Source organism: Rana temporaria, chromosome 1 (assembly GCF_905171775.1).
Source record: "Rana temporaria chromosome 1, aRanTem1.1, whole genome shotgun sequence".
Taxonomy (NCBI): Eukaryota; Metazoa; Chordata; class Amphibia; order Anura; family Ranidae; genus Rana; species Rana temporaria.
This window is the reverse complement of record NC_053489.1, coordinates 476,045,382-476,060,579: the sequence shown is the minus strand read 5'-3', so window position 1 is coordinate 476,060,579 and position 15,198 is coordinate 476,045,382. Positions and strand designations below refer to the sequence as shown.

The 15,198-nt window shown below is 42.1% G+C and overlaps 1 protein-coding gene across 15 annotated transcripts in view; it reads right to left on the bottom strand.

Annotated features, from left to right (window-relative positions):
* The window catches only part of LEF1 (lymphoid enhancer binding factor 1), a 156,962-nt gene that overhangs the window by 120,940 nt on the left and 20,824 nt on the right, over positions 1 to 15,198 (bottom strand). For all 15 annotated transcript variants that reach the window (XM_040329544.1, XM_040329500.1, XM_040329552.1 and 12 more), the window contains one exon: positions 7,533 to 7,590. In XM_040329544.1, coding sequence (XP_040185478.1) covers positions 7,533 to 7,590 — 58 coding nt within the window. The remainder of the gene's footprint in view (positions 1 to 7,532; positions 7,591 to 15,198) is intronic.

Sequence of the window (15,198 nt, the reverse complement as noted above, 5' to 3'; positions counted from 1 at the left end):
ATGATCACGGACACACGGTTCGTGTTCATCCGATCCCCCCCATAGGGGAGAGCGGAGAAAAGACAGGGCGGTCCCTGCACAGTGTGCGGGGACCGCCCTGTCAGCCGACGGCTCAGCGGGGATATACGGAGCGATCCCCGCTGAGCTTACGGACACACGGAGGCAGATCATTACTGATCCGCCCCGTGTGAAAGGGCCCTTACTGTGTAACTATGTAGCACTCAACTGAATTAACCCTCTGACTACCTATTATTATATAATACATGTTCATTTTACATTTACCATGGCAAAATGTACCAGGAAAAAGCTGGGGTTTATCTTTCTATAGCCATCTTTCACATCCTTCCTTCAGGAGCTGATTTGCATAATCTAATATTAGCTGTGCCCTACACTTATCATGGGATGAAGCCCGCAGCTTTGCTCCTATTTAAATACAAGCACTCACAGATATGTGCAATCACACAAAGCTAAGTGCAGTGGTACAATGTGGACCCGGATTATTTTACAAACGACATGCAAACAGTTTATTAACTTATTACTGGTCAAACACTAATCAATGTATGTGACTGAAGTAACATATTTCAGCATATTTGAATTTGGGTAGTCAGCTCAGCAACACAATTTTATTTGCAGTGAGAACTGTTGGTCCATACTGCAGTCACAAATGACACTTTATGATTTTTTATTGTATCTGATCAGTGATTTGCCTTGTATTGTCAATTAGCAAAATGCAAAAGTTCTTCATCAGTGGGCAGAACAGTGGTGTAGTGGTTAGCACATTTACCTAGCGCTGGTTCAAATCCCAATCTACCTGCCTGGAGTTTGCATGTTCTTCCTGTGTGGGTTTCCTCTGGGTACTCTGTATTCATCCTCCACCCCACAGACATGCTGGTAGGTAAATTGGCTTCTGTCAAAATTGGCCCAATATGTGTATGTATGTATGTGAAATAGGGACCTTAGATTGTAAGCTGCATGAGGGCAGGGACTGATATTAATGTATATGTAAAGCACTGTGTAAACTGACAATGCTATATAAGTACCTGAAATAAAATAAATCATCCCATAGCCACCAACTAGAATATAGCGTAATGTTGGCTCAAATTTTGGATGATTTCTGCCGAATCAGGCAAACTTTGGGCTGTAGGTGGCCCTGTCTTCACCACCCAGCTCGACAAAAGTTAATGTTTCAATCCAATTTCATTGAAGGAGCTGGGTAGAACATTATTGGCAGAATAGTGACTTTCTCCAATCAGATGCAGTTATTGTTCAGTAAGGATGAGCTCCGGCGTGTTCGCATAGTACACGTGCAGAGCCCGCCAGGAAGTGTGCACGGCGCTGTGCTAATCACAGCCAGGGAGACATTGTCCCGATGCTCGGCTGCAGGGATCGTGAAATGTCTCCCTGGCTGTTATTAGCGCAGCGCCGTGCACACTTCCTGGCGGGCTCTGCACGTGTTCTATGCGAACACGCCGGAGCTCATCCTTATTGTTCAGGTATTCTGTCAACTGTGGGTGACTTATTTTAGGATACACTAGCCAGCAAGGAACATTCCTGAATAGTGTGAATGGTAGATTTCTCTACAAGTAATTGTATGGCTAGCCTAAAGCCTTGTACACAAGATCGGATTTTCAGATGGGAATTGTGTGATGGCAGGGTTTTGTCGGAAAATCCGTCCGTTTGTATGCTCCATCGGACAATTGTTGTCGGATTTTCCTACAACAAATGTTGGATAGCATACTTAAAAATTTTCCGACAACACATGTGTGATGTCGGATTATCCGATCGTGCGTACGTCGGAAAAAAAATCCAAAGTACAAACACGCATGCTCAGAAGCAATGCTAACCATAGCACAACATTAGCAGAAGTTTCCCAAAGGGTGGCGCTAAAGAGCTTAAAAACCACGTAGTTTCGTATTTGTTGGCTGAACAAGTTCACGGCCAACGCCCTTCAGACAAAAGTTTGTCCGACGGAAATCCGACCGTGTGCACGAGGCTTTAGAGATGATTTTTGATTTGTTGATCTTTCCCCCATAAATGTCATCCTTCCCTTTGGCATTTTATTGTTAAATTCTGTGATATGGCCTTAAATCTGATTAGACTGAATTTCCAAGGTTCATAGAAACACTTTTAATAAATAGACGGTACAGTAACCCTGCTTAGTTTTTCTCTATTTGTCTATGGGGCAATACTAGTTATTAGTGTGTTGTATTTATAATGTGTCAGCCGTTACTAAAACCACAGTCACCTTTCTATTCATTGTAATATTGTTTTTTTAATTATTCAACTATTCATTTATCATAACACTGGCCTTTATAGGAACTGTTGTGTAATATCCCCACTACATGGGAAAGCCTAGCATTTCATTGTTAGATTACTATATACTACTCTGGCTTCCCCCTTCAATGATACTAGTCACGTGAACAATTGATTCTATTCATGCCAGTTGAAAGCAATTAAACTCAGGCTGTGATACAAGTGCAACCTAATGCTTTCCCTTGATGGTTTCTCCAAAGCTAGGAAAAAGGGGCATTTTGCAGCTTTGTACTTGTTTGGACTATACTATATAATTTCTTATTATTTAGGCACAAATGACTGTCTCAAGTGTTTTAGAACACTTTTGTTTTTCTGTATTATAATTTCTTTGTTAGTGCTTTATGACATTGTGTATTCTGCTGCAGTATTTATAGGCAGCAAGTAATCATTGGGATAATTTATTAGGGCCCATTCACACTATGTGCAGACACCTGCATTTTTCTCCATGGATAAATGCAGGTGAATGCAATGATACATAGAAAACAATAGTTTACATAATATCACACCTCTATGGATGGCCCTGCATGTCATTGCACGGCAAAACGCACCACGCTTGGTGTGTGGTAACATGAATAAAGTGTCACTTTGTGCGATTAAACACTCATCACACCTCCCCCTGACGCACAAAATTGCAGCCAAAAATGGCTGCTGCCCACACACTAATTGCTCCACTTTACTGTGCGGGCAAGTGTGAACGGGGCCCTTAAACTCGAAGAAGCTGTTCACTTAGCAAAGTGCATATTCCGTGAGCTTAATAAACAAGGTGAATCAGTGTTCGCTTCAATCAACCAATATTGTCCTGCCAATGTTTTTTATTTCCTTCACACATGATTGGATGTTCAAAGTGAACAAAGGTTGACTTTTTTTCCAAACATTTGCTTTGCAGAGCAAACATTCACTTTGCTAAGGCTAGCCATACTCTCTTATGCCGCGTACACACGGTCGTAATTTCAAATGAAAAAAGTCAGACGTCATCGGATATTCCGACCGTGTGTATGCCCCATTGGACTTTTTCCGTCTGAACTTCCGACGGACTTAGAAAAAAAACATGTTCTCTTTTTTTTCCAACGGAAAAAAATTCTATTCCGTTCGTCTGTATGGAACTCAAACGGAGAAAAAAACATGCATGCTCTGAAACAATTTGACGCATGCTCGGAAGTATTGAACTTAATTTTTCTAGGCTTGTCGTAGTGTTGTACGTCACCACGTTTTTGACGGTCGGAATTTGGTGTGTCCGTGTGTATGCAAGACAGCTTGAACGGAATTCCGTTGGAAAAACCCTTTGGAGTTTATTCCGACGGATACTCTGATCGTGTGTACAGGGCATTAGTCTTCGTCATTCATCCCTGTAAGAGAAGTTTATCAATTTCCCCATTGACACTAAACACCCTGAATAGAGGATTCTCTTCTGCCAGCTAGTTGGCTTCAAGGACTGGCTCTCAATTTTCCACCTGACTCCTTCGATTTTCGGGTCAAAGGATGTGGTGCGAAAAGGGTCATCCATGGTTCACATTTCAGCTGGTTTATCAAAAGCTGGACAAAATTTGCTCCATGTATGGTCAACTTTAATAAACATTCACTACTGTTTTTGTCAACCCCATTGACTTTAATGTGATGATAAACCCTCTTTTTGTCTCAAGCACATATGAAACCTGACGAAGATCAGTATAGCTGAAATATATCACTTTTAAAAGTCACAATGACCTCTGCGCTAAAGATCTGGTTATGTACCATCACAGCCATTCTTGGTGGCAGCACATAGATTCTGCTTTTATGACACGCTAAATGAACATTCTCTTCTCTTCTAAAGCCTCGTACACACGACCGAGGAACTCGACGGGCGAAACACATCGTTTTCCTTGTCGAGTTCCTTGTTAGGCTGTCGAGGAACTTGACAAGGCAAGTTTCTTCATTCCCGTCGAGGAAATAGATCGAGGAAACTTGCTCTCTTTTTGGCTCGTCGAGTTTCTCGACAGTTTCCTCGACGAAAATGTACACACGTCCGGTTTCCTCGGCAAAAAAATATCTCCCAGCAAGTTTCTTGATGGTTTTTGCCGAGAAACTCGGTCGTGTGTACGAGGCCTGAGGAATTAAATGCTAGGTGTATCTGAATCGATAAAATTCAATGGAAACTAAGCACCATAAAAGAATGTTCAGATATCCTACAATCATTACAGAAACTATTGGTTTACAAGTGTGAATGTCATTGCCAAGCCACAATGATGCCCTATCAGTTTTTTGACACTTCAGAAAAGCTATACTTTTTCCCAGAAGTGTGCTTTACACAATGTAAAAACTAAAAACCATCTAAAAATTGGATTCCTAAGCTGTACATGCCTTCTGTAGCATTCTATGCTTAATGTTTCAGATGAAATGGAAAATAAAAAACTTTTGGACCTCAGCCTCAGAATTGTATGCTCTAGGTACAGAATGTTCAAAACTTGGAGGAAGTAACCAAACCATATACTCATATTTCAGCATGGAACTCCCACTATGACTAACATTTTATATTCTGTTTCAAACAGAAGGAAAAATGTTAGTAATATAATGATATGAAGGAATATGGAAAATGTTTGTATTACATAAACGACTCGAAGTGTTACTCAAAAAGTTGCTTGTCTGTCATTTAATATGTAATAAACTGAGCTTCTCAGTAAAAACCCAACTGTCTTCAACCACTGTTTGTGGCCAGACATTTGGTTTAGATGGAATTCCCTCACAGACTGACCAGTAAAACTGCGTATGGTGCACAGATGTAGTTTTGACTCTGATGGAAGGTTTCTTTATCTTGGGTGACAAATAAAGCAGAACTCCAGGCATAGCGATTTTTCTAATTCCTGGTGCAATTGTAATTTCTGGATCACTACTCTTTACTTTAAAATTTATATTTTTTTCATGGCAGATAGTACAGCTCTCTACTTTTGGATTGCTGTTGATATGACAGCGGTGGCTCTCCTACATGGAAGTACTAATGCGGCTTATATGGCTCTCCTCTTCCATTGGCCATTCACAGAATGCTGTGTACTCTGTAAACCATTTTAAGAAAACGTGATATTCTGTATTACCCAGCCCTCTTCTTCCCTGTGAACTATTCACATAGTTCTGTTTTATTTGCCCCTTCTCTCCCTTTGATCATTCACTGATTCTGTGTATTCTGTTAGTGGTTCACGAATGGCCAAGGGGAGATGGGGCGGATAACACAGAACGCTGTGTGTTCAGTGAATAGTTCACAGAATGGCCAAGGGAAGAAGAGGGATGGGGCTGAATGTAAGGCCTCATGCACACAAGGAGTTTGCCCATCACTCCTGAATGCCTCATATTCCTGGCAGGAGAAAAGCAGTGTTTAGGTACATTTAGGTGTGTCAAGCCCTTTGGAGATAATTCATTTCATTGGCCAAAAAAATAATGTATTGAATTTAAGGGGTTGTAGAGGTACATGTTTTTTCACCTTAATACATTCTATGCATTAAGGTGAAAAAACATCTGAGGATTAGCAACCCCCAGCCCCCCGTTTACTTACCTGCCCCCTTTCGAAAGTCCTGCGCCATGAACGTGATGGCTTCTCGGCCAGGCTTCTCGGCTCATTCATTGGTTGATTGATAGCAGTGCAGCCATTGGCTTCCGCTGCTATCAATCAAATCAATGACGCAGAGCACCGGGGTGGGGGCCGAGTGATACAGTCAGCGGCTATAGCCACCGGCTGTATCACGGGAGAGCGTCTGCAAGCTAACCCCCTTGGGAGAGAGCTTCCCATTAAGGGGGTTAGCTGATGTGGGGAGGAGCAAAGACAGCCACCGAGGGACTCCAGAAGACCAGGATCGGGGCCACTCTGTGCAAAACGAGCTGCACAGTGGAGGTAAGTATGACATGTATGTTATTAAAAAAAAAAACGGGAACCTTTAGTGTCCCTTTAATGCTCTGCCAAAATGCTGTTGGTACTGAATGTGCTGGAAGTGGATTTTATGCTGCCTCTAAATGCCCATGCCTCTAAACGCCTGTAAATGCCTATGTGTGCATGGACACATAGGTTAACATTGAGGGGCACTTAAAGCGGGGGTTCACCCTTAGAGGGCACTTTTCCCCCTTAGATTCCTGCTCGTTTTTACTAGGGGAATCGGCTATTTATTTTAAAATATGTGCAGTACTTACCCGTTTACGAGATGCATCCTCTCCGTCGCTTCCGGGGTATGGGCTTCGGGAATGGGCGTTCCTTCTTGATTGACAGTCTTCCGAGAGGCTTCCGACGGTCGCATCCATCGCGTCACGATTTTCTGAAAGAAGCCGAACGTCGGTGCGCAGGCGCAGTATAGAGCCGCACCGACGTTCGGCTTCTTTCGGCTACGAGTGACGCGATGGATGCGACCGTCGGAAGCCTTTCGGAAGACTGTCAATCAAGAAGGAACGCCCGCTCCCGAAGACCCATACCCGGAAGCGACGGAAGAAGATGCAGCTCGAAAACGGGTAAGTACTGCTCATATTTTAATACAAATAGCCGATTCCCCTAGACCGAACGAGCAGGAAGCTAAGGGGAGAATTTTTTTTTTTTTACAAATGGGTGAACTCCCGCTTTAAAGGCAGAAAAAAAATCAAATGCTTGGAAAAATTGTGTTTTTAATGCCCAGTGCACATAAGGCCTACTCAGGAGGGGAGCACAGAGTGGCACTTGCATCTTCACAAGCAGGAATAAACTTCGTTTGGCACTTTATGTGCATGGATGGACTTTTTTCACTTATGATGGCACTATAATGGACTAATGATTACACAGGCACTTTATATATTAGTTTGATTTTATATAGAAGCAGTGCTAAGTTTAATGCCCTGTACACACGATCGGAATTTCTGATGGAAAAAGTCAGACTGACCCCATCGGAGTAATTCCATCGGAAATTCAGATGAATTCCATCGGAGTTTACATAGAGAACATATTCTCTTTTCCTCCAATGGAATTCCATCGGAATTACGATGTGAATTTGGTCGGACAAATGTGTACTGGGCAAAACACTGTTTATTGTCACTTTATAGGGTCTTTGACACAACAGCAGCAGCTTCAATTTATTTTGGTACCTATAAAAACATACATTTATATTGGGATTAGAATTGCACAGGCAGTGAAGCACTTATATCCATAGCGTGGGTATTTTAACTTTCTCACTATTTAGTATCTTATTTGGTTCAGAAATACAAAAGGAAAGATTGAACTGAAAGGTTTTGAAACTCACCATCGTCTGGGTGCTCTCTAGACTTTTCATGGTAAGAGTCTTGCCTTCTTCTGGATAGCTAATAAATATACAAAACGGAGTTATTGTTACCAGGTTATAGACACTTATTGTAAATGCATATAAAGAGCAAAGTATAAATCCCTTTCTAAACTCCCTCTCTTGTTTACGAAATGGGTCTACTAATGCAAGTAAATGGCTCCCTTTGGCCATGCATACCTCTTTCCATATGAATTTTAGGGCTTTAGATCAGTAGTGTATTTAGGTTTTGTGCTGCCCTAGGCCTGACTAAACTCGTGCACCCCCTAATTTAAAGATGACCCACCGCTTCCTGTCAAGGCCACACCCCTTTCTGTTTAACACCCGTCCTGAAATTTTGAGTGGGGACACTAGTTCTTAGGGCCTGGGGGGGAGGGGGCGTGGATTCCCTTAATTTGCATAGATTTTCTCTCACTTCCTGTTTGGCTATGAGGCAGGAAGTGAAGGGAGATCTCTGCAATAGGACAGGAATGGTAAAAAATAAACTGACTGGGGCTATAATCCTCCCTTACTCTATCCAGAATGAAAAAAAAGTGTTGCCTATAGTTCTACTTTAAGCACATAATTTTATGGAGAGACCTAAGAAGATATAACCATGTCAATGGTGCAGCAGAAAACATATAGCACAGTGAGGAAGGTTTGTTGTCCAGGATGATAGGACAGTCAAAATTAGAAGCAGTTTGCGTTACACTAACAGTGTAGCGCAAGCCGACGAGGACTCTTTCCATGCTGCACCCCTGCAAAGTGCTGCCCTAGGCCTGGGCCTTGTTGACCTAGGCCAGGATACAGCGTTGCTTTAGATAGAAAACTGATGACTGGACATCCTTGTTTGCACATCCATGGCAGCAGCTAGGACCCATTTAACTCATATTGGGCCCGTGTTTAATCTATTCTGGCATAGTAAATTGTTTACTAAAAAAGTAAAGAAGCATACCCATTTCCTAACCAATTACAACAATTACGGTAGTTTTAAAGAGATACAGTCACAGAGGAGATTCCATTGCAAAGGAATACACACAGCATATTAATTTTGGCATACCTTCCAACATTTTGAGATGGGAATGAGGGACACCTACTAACAAACGTATGTAGGCATAGGACATGCCCACTGCCACACCCCCTTAAAGGAGAATTAACTAAAAAAAAGGTTAATTAAATCCACAAGGACTTTTTTTTACCACTACTATTCCTTTATATTGGCTATTAAAATGTACAAATGCAGCAATTTGGATGAAAGGTTTATCACTGGGAAACACCTTTTAAATATAAAACGTGCATTTTATATACAACTATGAGGGACAAATGAGGGGGAAAGAGGGACAGAGGGACATTGCTCCAAATCAGGGATAGTCTCTTGAAATCAGGGATAGTTGGGAGCCATGATTTTGGTAAACAATTTGAAATCTTTCAAGTTCTCTGAAATTCATGTATGACTATTATCCCCATACAAAGACTAAAGCTGGCCATACACGCATTGTATTTTGTTTGAAAATACTGTTTTCTGAATATGTTTGATTTTCCAATGGTTGGTCAGGTCAAATCAACACTCATTTTCGTCTGTAGTGATGAGAAAATTCAAGGAAGCAGAATGATTATTTTTTTCTAATTCTAATGAATATGTTTTTTGTTCAGGGAAAATCATACATATTGTAATGAGCATGTTCTAGGCACAAATAAAGCCTATTTAATAAGCCTGAGATTCCATTCAAGTGGCAAGTCTGAACGAAAATTTTAAGGGCTTTCAAATGAAATCGCTTGACTCAGTGATTGCAAGGAAGAATGTTCTAAAGAACAATTTTTCAGAATTATTTTATGAACGTTCAAATGGAATTCTACTGGTGTATGGTCAGCTTTGGGAGAGCAAATCAAACCATCCACATGGATTTCTCTGGAAAACCTTTATTTCAAGCTGTACTTATGTTTTACAGATCATAATTCCCAAAAAGTCTTCACTATGTTGGCTCATTTACCAAACTGCCTAGGAGCCGGTTCACACAGGGGCGACCTGGGATCCGACTTGAAGTCGCCCCAAGTCGTGTGGTTGAGAAAATCAATGGAAGTGAATGGGAGCCGTCTTATTACACACTACTGAAGTCGCTTAGACTTCAGAAAAGGTTCCTGTACTACTTCAATCCGACTTCTAGGCAACTTGTAGGCAACTTGTACCCATTGATTTCAATGGAAGTCGCCTCAGAAGTTTGATCACTGTCTTAACTGAAGCAACAATACAGGAAGATAACATACATTTCTCAGGCAAACCCCAACCTCCCCCCACCCTCCCACAGAGCTGATTGTTGTTTGATTGGCCACTGGAAAGCCTCCTGTGCTGGAGGCGACTTGAAGTTGCCTTGTAAGTTGCCTGATGATTCATAGTCAAGTCGTGTCCAAGTTGCCTCCCAAAGTCATCCAGAAAGTTGTGTTGCCCCAGTGTGAACTCTAGGGGCGACCTGGGATCCGACTTCAAGTCGCCCCAAGTCGCGCGGTCGAGAAAATGAATGGAAGTGAATGGGAGCCGTCTTAATGTACACTACTGAAGTCGCTCCGAAAAAGTTCCTGTACTACTTCAATCCGACTTGTAGGCAACTTGTACCCATTGATTTCAATGGAAGTCGCCTCAGAAGTCGGATTAACTGAAGCAACAATACAGGAAGAGAACATACATTTCTCAGGCAAACCCCTCCCTCCCCCTCCCTCCCCCTCCCTCCCACAGAGCTGATTGTTGTTTGATTGGCCACTGGAAAGCCCCCTGTCCTGGAGGCGACTTGAAGTTGACTTGTACTGTCCTGGAGGCAACTTGAAGTTGCCTTGTAAGTTGCCTGATGATTCATACTCAAGTCGTGTCCAAGTTGCCTCCCAAAGTCGTGTTGCCCCTGTGTGAATGGGCTCTAAGCCAGAACTGTGGGATTGATTTACTAAAGGCAAACAGACTGTGCACTTTGCAAAGTGTAGTTGCTCTCTGCAAGTGCAGTTGCTCCAGAGCTTAGTAAATGAGGGGAAGCTCTGTTGGCATCCATCGTCCAATTCTGTACAAGCAAAAAAATATATATATTTTTTTATTATTGTTGGACATGATTGGGTATTCTTTACTATACCTAATTTACTAAGCTTTGGAGCAACTGCACAGTCGATTTGTCTTTCATAAATCCACACCTGTTTGTTTTGCCCATTAGGCATCAATTAGATTAATAGCATTAATGTATAACGAGTGCTGGTTTATTGGTTGCTATGGGGAAATTGACACTAAGATGATAAAAAAGACTAAATATCTTTACTAAAAATGGTCCAATCTGCTTCATAGCTATCAGTGTTAAGAGCAGTGCAGCTTTGAAACCAGGGCTGCTGATAAGGCAGTACAACTGGTCCTGTTGTACGGGGCTCAGGCATTATCAGCTAAACAGGGGGGCCCGGGGCAGCTTTATTGTTAATTTCTGCTTAAATTAATAAATTGTTTTTACTGGACTACACCCCCACTTCTACTTGCTTACCAGGGTTAAATTACATTTCCCTGGGCCCCATCACTTCAACAGAGGAGCAGATGGCAGCAGAGAAGGGACTTTTTGTTTTTCATTTTCAGGGAGTGGGCAGATAAAGTAAATGCCAATGTTCCGCTGCATCTTGGGGGTTGGGGGCAGGGTTGGGGGGCCCCGTCAGGCAGGATGTAAGGGGCCCCATCATTTCCAGCAGCAGCCCTGCTTGAAAACCCCCTCCCCACACTCACACACCCATGCACGCACACAATTCAAAGTAAAGGATGATATAAGGATGGTTGAACCTACTTCTGCAGTACAAGTCACATGAGGCCAATCAGGAACAGATTTGACCATGCATGTGCCAACTGCCTAAATCTTTCATGAGACAAAGAGAGTAATCAGCATATGATAGCTGAATACATGCACCAGTGGGACCATGGAAAGTACTCCATCAAAGCCTTTTAAGGCCCAAGCAAATGGCCTTAAAAGATGGCAGCAGACCATCAGCCTTCTTCTACAGATAATCCACACATGTAGATCAATAAAACAGAAAATCATTTTAAGGTGTTTGATGGCCAATTGCAGAGAAAACAGGCATCAACCATGTTGATTTTTTTCTTTTAGCTGAGTGTCAGTATGCTCTGTGATAAACCCACAACAAGGAGGTATAGCAGCATTCCCCCATCTTAGTTACATTGCCATAAACATGCATGTCCAGTCATGTAACAAGTGGTGTCAGGCCTATAATACAGGTAGTATCCTGAGTGTACACATCAAACGCAGCACAAAAAAATACACGGATATAATTAAAATGCTCACCGACAAAGCCCCGGCGATAAAAGTGTCCTATTAGCAATGCATTTCCTTCCTGTGCTGAAGCCAGGTAATAGATAATGCATTGACTAAATGAGGGGCACTGCCATCTGACAACAATTACACAGTTTGTATCTGTTCATTAATTCACTTCCTGAGCTTTGGAAGTCCCAGATGTGTTAAAATAAATATTGTCTGCACTGTGGTGTTTTTGTTTTTAACTGCTGCATTTGACTAAATATTATTTTAGGATTTTCATGTACAGCCTGGAATACGGTGTGGATTTAGGTCTCATTCACACTGACACTCCTGCGTTTAGCTTTTCTAAGTTCAGAACTCATCTCTGGGAAGTTTAAACAACTGACTTCCAGAGCCCTTTTTCCTACATTTAAGCCCAGTACATATGTACCAAAATTTTGTCAGCATTTAAAATTTCGAGCCGGCCGGCTACTACGAACGCCCGTCCTTCGGGACCTAGACGCAGCACGTCAAAGCGTCCCCTCCTCCCGACGTTCGTTACAATCTCGATGCAGCACTCAAAATAATAACAAAAATAACATGGTAATAGGAATAACATAGGGAATATGAACATTCTCGAGTCGAGCCAATGTTCATATTCCCTATGTTATTCCTATTACCATGTTATTTTTGTTATTATTTTGAGTGCTGCATCGAGATTGTAACGATCTCCCTGCGGCATCTATGCATTATTCGTCTCGTTGTGATTTGTGGCTCCCGCGATTGGTTGATCCCTGCCGCGTGATAGCCATGAATATATCCACATCGAGGCTTGGTTTTACTGTTGTATATTTAAGCGCGACACGTCATTGCGTCGCCCGTTCCCCAGACGACGTCACATACTGACGAAACGTACGTCGGGAGGAGGAGACGCTTTGACGTGCTGCGTCTAGGTCCCGAAGGACGGGCGTTCGTAGTAGCCGGCCGGCTCGAAATTTTAAATGCTGAAACTGACCATTTTTTATGTAAGTGCAATTTGCTTTATTAAATCTTTTTATCTGCGGTACATCACTATGTGGATCTCATTTTTCTTTTGGTGATATACTCTGCTGTGGCTGCTTGTAAGAGTCGTTTGCTCTGGCTGGCGAATTTGGAGGCAATCTTTTAAAGGCCCTGGCTGGGTTTGGCCACAAGCATTCTGTTTTTATATATCTGGTAAGAGTCCCCCCTATTTGGTGATACCTATCGGTGGCGGCTTTCCTTTGGTGTGCTAATAATTCGATTTATCTGCGGTACATCACCATATGATATATTTCTTTCATGCTCCTTGGATTTTGAACCTATCCACACAATTGGAGGAATACCATCCAGACTATCAGTGGCAGTTCCTGATAAAGACCCTAGCTGGGGGTTCCAGCTGCAAGCCTTGTTTGCTTGCCCTTCTGGTAAGCGCATAGTCATATATTCATCCATTGCACCGGTGGAGGATTTATGCTTGCCAGTCACGTTTTATATCTTTACTCATTAACTCACTCACCTGATTTGAACTTTCACTACGATTTTATTTTTTGTCCGTTGGACTTTATGGACACTATTTATATTAATTTATTTATTATTATTCAATTTAATAATTTATACTCGCTTATGGTTTAGCGCAACTTATTTTTTCCGTTTTGTCTGTATATTGTGTGTATATCACAATTTTTGTTGCAGCTTATTTATTCTCTGTTTACTTAGTTAGTTAGCGCAGTATCACATTTTTCTTTAGTCTAATAACCAGCTTCTATCAAACAGTCATGATGGAAAACCAGCATTCAATCATCGCTAACAGCCAATGGCTTCAACCACTGATCTGTGTATTCTGGTGGGGGAATGCCCGCTGTCAGAATACAAAGACACAGCGAGAGATCCCTGCACCAACATCACTTGTATTGATATGGGTATCTGTTTGCTCTTTTTTTTGTTCAATGAAAAACTGTACTTGTATGCCAGGCTTTGAATGTTCCTGCCTTAAAACCAAGTTTAGCAGGTTTAACACAGGTTTGACACTGCCAGTGCATGAGGTAACGTTTTTTTATCAAAATAATAAACATGTCATACTTACCTGCTCTGTAGAGTGGTTTTGCACAGACTGGCTCGGATCATCTTCTTCTTGGTTCCCTCGCCGGCGCTTCTGGCTCCTGCCCCCTGTTGGGTGCCCCCAAAGCAAACAGGTTGCTTTAGAGGCACCTGAGCCCTGTGTGTCCATTCACACACAGAGCCGTGGTTCGGCCCCACCCCCTCCATCTTCTGATCAGCTCACTGACTGTGATTGACAGCAGCGTGAGCCAATGGCTTCCGCTGCTTCCATTAGCCAGTGCGAGTCCCTGGAGAGGCAATGCTCTGGTGGACATCGCTGGATCGAGAGGGGGCTTGGGTAACGTTTAGGGGGGCTGGGGGGCTGCTGCACACAGAATGTGTTTTACCTTCATGCGTAGAATGCATTAAGATAAAAAACCTTCTGCCTTTACAACCACTTTAAGCTGGCCATACACTAGTAGAATTTTAAACAAACATTTTTACGAATATTCTCATCAGTGTATGTGAATGTCATTCAAAATTAGTTAAAAAAAATTGCTTTTAACATTCAGTTTTGGATTGAACGGACTTTCCCAAACGAAAACCACATTGTGAAAAATCTGTTTGCAAAAAAAAAAATTCCATCCTGCTTCTTCGAGTTTTCACATCATTGTGGTCAAAAACAAACGTCAACTAACATTTAGAAAATCAAACAAAAGTTCTAAAAACAAGATTTTTTTAATGAATATCTACTAGTGTATGGCCAGGTTTACTTGTGTAACAGAAACAAATAAAATGATAAGAGCAGTGACAGGGAAGCCCACTTTATTCAACTGACAATTGCTATCAGTGGTGAAAAATACACCAGTAACATTTGTAAAAATAATCTTGTTGGTACCAGGGGTCTTCAAACTACGACCCTCCAGTTGTTCAGGAACTACAATTCCCATCATGCCTAGTCATGTCTGTGAATGTCAGAGTTTTACAATGCCTAATGGGAGGTGTAGATGGATAGAAATTTGCTATTTTTTTCTACTCATGCCCTTAATAAGAACACAGATTGAGGGCTTGAGGGCTAGAAGAATTTTTTTTTGTTTGTATATATTATGTAATACTATGTAATGGGAATTGAGGACACAGACCGCTGACACAGAGGGGGGGACATCGCAGGATCCTGGTGACAAGGTAAGTAACCTGGACCAGGAACCTGAGATGCAATCCCGAGTGTGGCTCGGGGGTTACCGCTATTGGAACTGAAATTTAACCCCAAGCCACACTCGGGATTACGGACAGGGAGGTTAATGGAAGTTGCCCCCAAGTCAGATTCTCAT